The sequence below is a fragment of the Chrysochloris asiatica genome, unplaced genomic scaffold (assembly GCF_000296735.1).
Source record: "Chrysochloris asiatica unplaced genomic scaffold, ChrAsi1.0 scaffold00158, whole genome shotgun sequence".
NCBI classification, from domain to species: domain Eukaryota; kingdom Metazoa; phylum Chordata; class Mammalia; order Afrosoricida; family Chrysochloridae; genus Chrysochloris; species Chrysochloris asiatica.
This window is the reverse complement of record NW_006408676.1, coordinates 6,101,195-6,104,672: the sequence shown is the minus strand read 5'-3', so window position 1 is coordinate 6,104,672 and position 3,478 is coordinate 6,101,195. Positions and strand designations below refer to the sequence as shown.

General features: G+C 38.2%; 1 protein-coding gene across 1 annotated transcript in view; it reads left to right on the top strand.

Annotated features, from left to right (window-relative positions):
- The window catches only part of NCAPD3 (non-SMC condensin II complex, subunit D3), a 152,144-nt gene that overhangs the window by 112,220 nt on the left and 36,446 nt on the right, over nucleotides 1-3,478 (top strand). The window contains exons 21-23 of the mRNA XM_006871006.1: nucleotides 596-710; nucleotides 806-913; nucleotides 2,308-2,546. Of these exons, the coding sequence (XP_006871068.1) occupies nucleotides 596-710; nucleotides 806-913; nucleotides 2,308-2,546 (462 nt within the window). The remainder of the gene's footprint in view (nucleotides 1-595; nucleotides 711-805; nucleotides 914-2,307; nucleotides 2,547-3,478) is intronic.

Here is a 3,478-nt window from a genome sequence, read left to right as displayed (position 1 = left end):
ATCCTGATCACATCTACCTGGAAGCAATCAGCATAAAAAATACCAAAACACATACTCAATTAAGTGTTAAGGCCACAGATAAACACTAAACATGTCCAAGAAGCAAAAGCAGATGACCATATCAGCACATGTCCAGAAACAAGATAAAATGTCTGAGACAGATGACAAATGAAAGGGGAAGCCCACGTATGGCAACAGTGGTAAGGTTGCTATGAGTCCTTACCAACTCGATGGCACCTAACAACAACAACAACAACCATGTACTCACTAAAGAAGAAGACCCTTGGCACAGTGGTAGCAACAGTAGGCTCAGGCAACAATTAGGAGAGTGACGTAGGAACAGGCAGTGTTTTGTTCTGTTGTGCACAGGGTTGCTATGAGTTGAAACCAAGTGGAATGCACCTATCAACAGCAACAAAGTTTTACAAAGTAATAGCATCCTCAAGGAGTTTTGGTGGCATAGTGGGAATAGAATTAGTAAAGATCCTTCCCTTGAGGGGACAGAAAAAAATATTCTATTAACATATCCTTAATCTTTAACGTTAGAGTTATTCGTTTTGCCTTATATTACTGCAAAAACTAATTCTTTTTATAGGTGAAATGCATTTTTACCTTAGGAGATATAGCCCAATTGTGTCCAGCCAAAGTGGAAAAGCGAATATTCCTTCTGATTCAGTCCATTCTAGCTGCTTCTGCTGATGTGGATCACTGTAAGTCACTTGAAAGTATACTCTTCCCCTTGCTGTCCTATGGCTATGCTATCCCTTGAGTGTACTGTAAGTGTACTTTTTTCCTTTCTGTTTAGTAGCATCATCTGAAGGTGAAAATGATGGCCCCATCTTGCAGCCACTTTCCCAGTTCAGAGGCTCTAAGATGCCTTCCGTGATTAGAGCACATGCAATCATTACCTTAGGTAAGGAAAACTTGGGCAAGAATGTGGTTTGTGTAGGCTGTTTCCATCTATAGCTTTTGTCTAAATAAGCCTATCCATAGTAATATGTTGTAAAATGCTGGATTTCCTTTTCCTCTAGCTCTTGTGAGAAAGAAGCCTTGTGGCTCTGTGGTTTAAACCTCAGACTGCTAACATAAAGGTCGGTGGTTCAAACCCACCAGCTGCTTCTCAGGAAAAAGATGAGGATGTATGCTCACATAAAGATGCACAGTCTCAGAAATCTCATATAAAGGCTCTATGAGTTGGAAATCACTCGATGGCAGTGGCTTTGGTTCCAATATGAAAACTCAGCTCTGCAGGCTTAACGGCCTGCTAGCAACCCTTGACTCTCAGATATGGAACACCATAGGGAGTGACTTTCTGTGTTTAGTGGGATTAGGTTAATTTGCTAAATAATAGCTGCTCTTAGTTTTTTGTTCTCATTATGTGGTACCATGAAATCTATTCATCAAGCTATTCATCTATATGGCAGGCATTGTATGAAGTTCTGAGAATGGAAAATTAAATTGGAAATTCAGTTTATTAAAGGAGATAGTTTATTTGATATGTTGCAGGATTGATAGATGAGCTATTAAGACTATGTCTCCATGAACTCACTGTTAATCTTGAAAACACAGGCCTCTATAGTATATTTACATTTTTTTGTTTAGTATAATTGTGTATTTTATGCTTGATAACAGTTAATGAAGTTTTTGCTAATTATGGCTATTTTTTCAAACAAATAGAACTCAGCAGCTCTCCTCCTGATTATAAAAAAAAAAAGTAAAATAAACAATATAAATAATCTTACTTAGCTCACTCAAAAGTTCAAATTCCTTAAGAGACATTCCGTTTCTATAGCGTGTATGTATAATCAAAAGTAATAGCATCCTCAGGGATCTCTGGTGGCATAGTGGCTTACACGTTGGACTTATAACTGCAAGCTCAGCAGTTGGAATCCATCAGCCGCTCAAGGGAGAAAGATGAGCCTTTTTGTGCCCGTGAAGATTTACAGCCTTGGAAATCCTGGGTTTCTGTGAGTCAGAACCAACCAACTTGACAGAACAGAGCCATAGCAGCACTGTTAGGTTTTGTTGGTCACTTTCCAGGTAAGCAGATACCTATAGAATTGAAATGTTGACTTTAAAAGGGAAGTAATTAACTAGCGTTGAGCAACATCCCTGTGGGAGTTTCTTTTTCACTATGGTATTTTCAACTTCCAAATAACTAGAGTTTTGATGATTTTGTTATTTGACATTTTTGTACGTGACGTTTTAAGTTAGATTAAATAAAATCCATAGCAAGGTATGTCTGGAGAACATTTAGACATCAGTGTAGGATAAAGTGAATGAGATATTTTCCTTTCCTTGTGACAGGTAAGTTGTGCTTACAGCATGACGAGCTGGCAAAGAGGAGCATCCCAACTCTGGTGCGTGAGCTCGAGGTGTGTAATGACGTGGCTGTCCGCAACAATGTCATCATTGTCATGTGTGATCTCTGCATCCGGTATACTGTTATGGTGGATAGATATATCCCCAATATCTCCATGTGTCTGAAGGACTCAGATCCATTCATCAGAAAGCAAACGCTCATCTTGCTCACCAATCTCTTGCAGGTAAGAGTTAGACATCCTTTCCTTCCCCTCTCCTCCCCACCCCAATTGTTTCTGGTTTGAGGAAGTAGGTAAGTAACCTTGGAAGTGTACTGTTTTGTAGTAGTCTAAAAATAAGTGACTTCATCTCTGGTGAGGATATTGCTCTTCTAATTAATATTCCCTTCAGCTTGTTAAGCAGGTAATTATTTCTTCATATTCATTTTGGGTATTTGTTTAGGTATTCTGTCAAGCAGTGTGAAATTTTGTTTTTGCACATGAACATTATGCAGAGAAAGACACACTACACTCATGGACAAATAGCCTAAGTTCTGGTTCTGTCATTGTTTTTGACCTTGAACAAATCATTGTCTCAGACTTCATCATTTGTAAAATGGGGCTCATAGTATTTATCCTGGCTGTTTCACAGGGTTTTTCTAAGAGTTAAGTGAGATACCTTAGTAGGTTAATGACCTTAGTGAATTATAATATTCTATAGAAAATTGGATATTCTTATTTATGCATAAAATATAGTTTTGACTCATTGAAAGGGGAAAATATTTGATCTCTTAAAAGAAGGATTTATCTAATGGCCTTTTTTAAAAGGAGAGTTGATGAAATAATACTTGGATAATTTATAATAATTTATCTAACACTTATCAATTATGTAAATAATTAGTACTCTCTAGATCCACAAGTTGTTGTTGACCGAGCTCCTCACTACACATCCACCCGATCCGCCATCTTCAAGGAAGTCCTGGTAGTGTAGTGGTTAAAAAAACAAACAAACAAACAAAAAAACAAAAAAACTGGTTGCGAACCTCGCGGTCAGCAGCTCAAATCCTCCAGGCCCTCCACATGAGAGAGATGAGGTGACCCAACGGAATGCGGAAATCATCGGACAATCTCTTTGATATCTCAAGCGAGTAAAGTTTTGCTAAAGGTAATACAGAAAC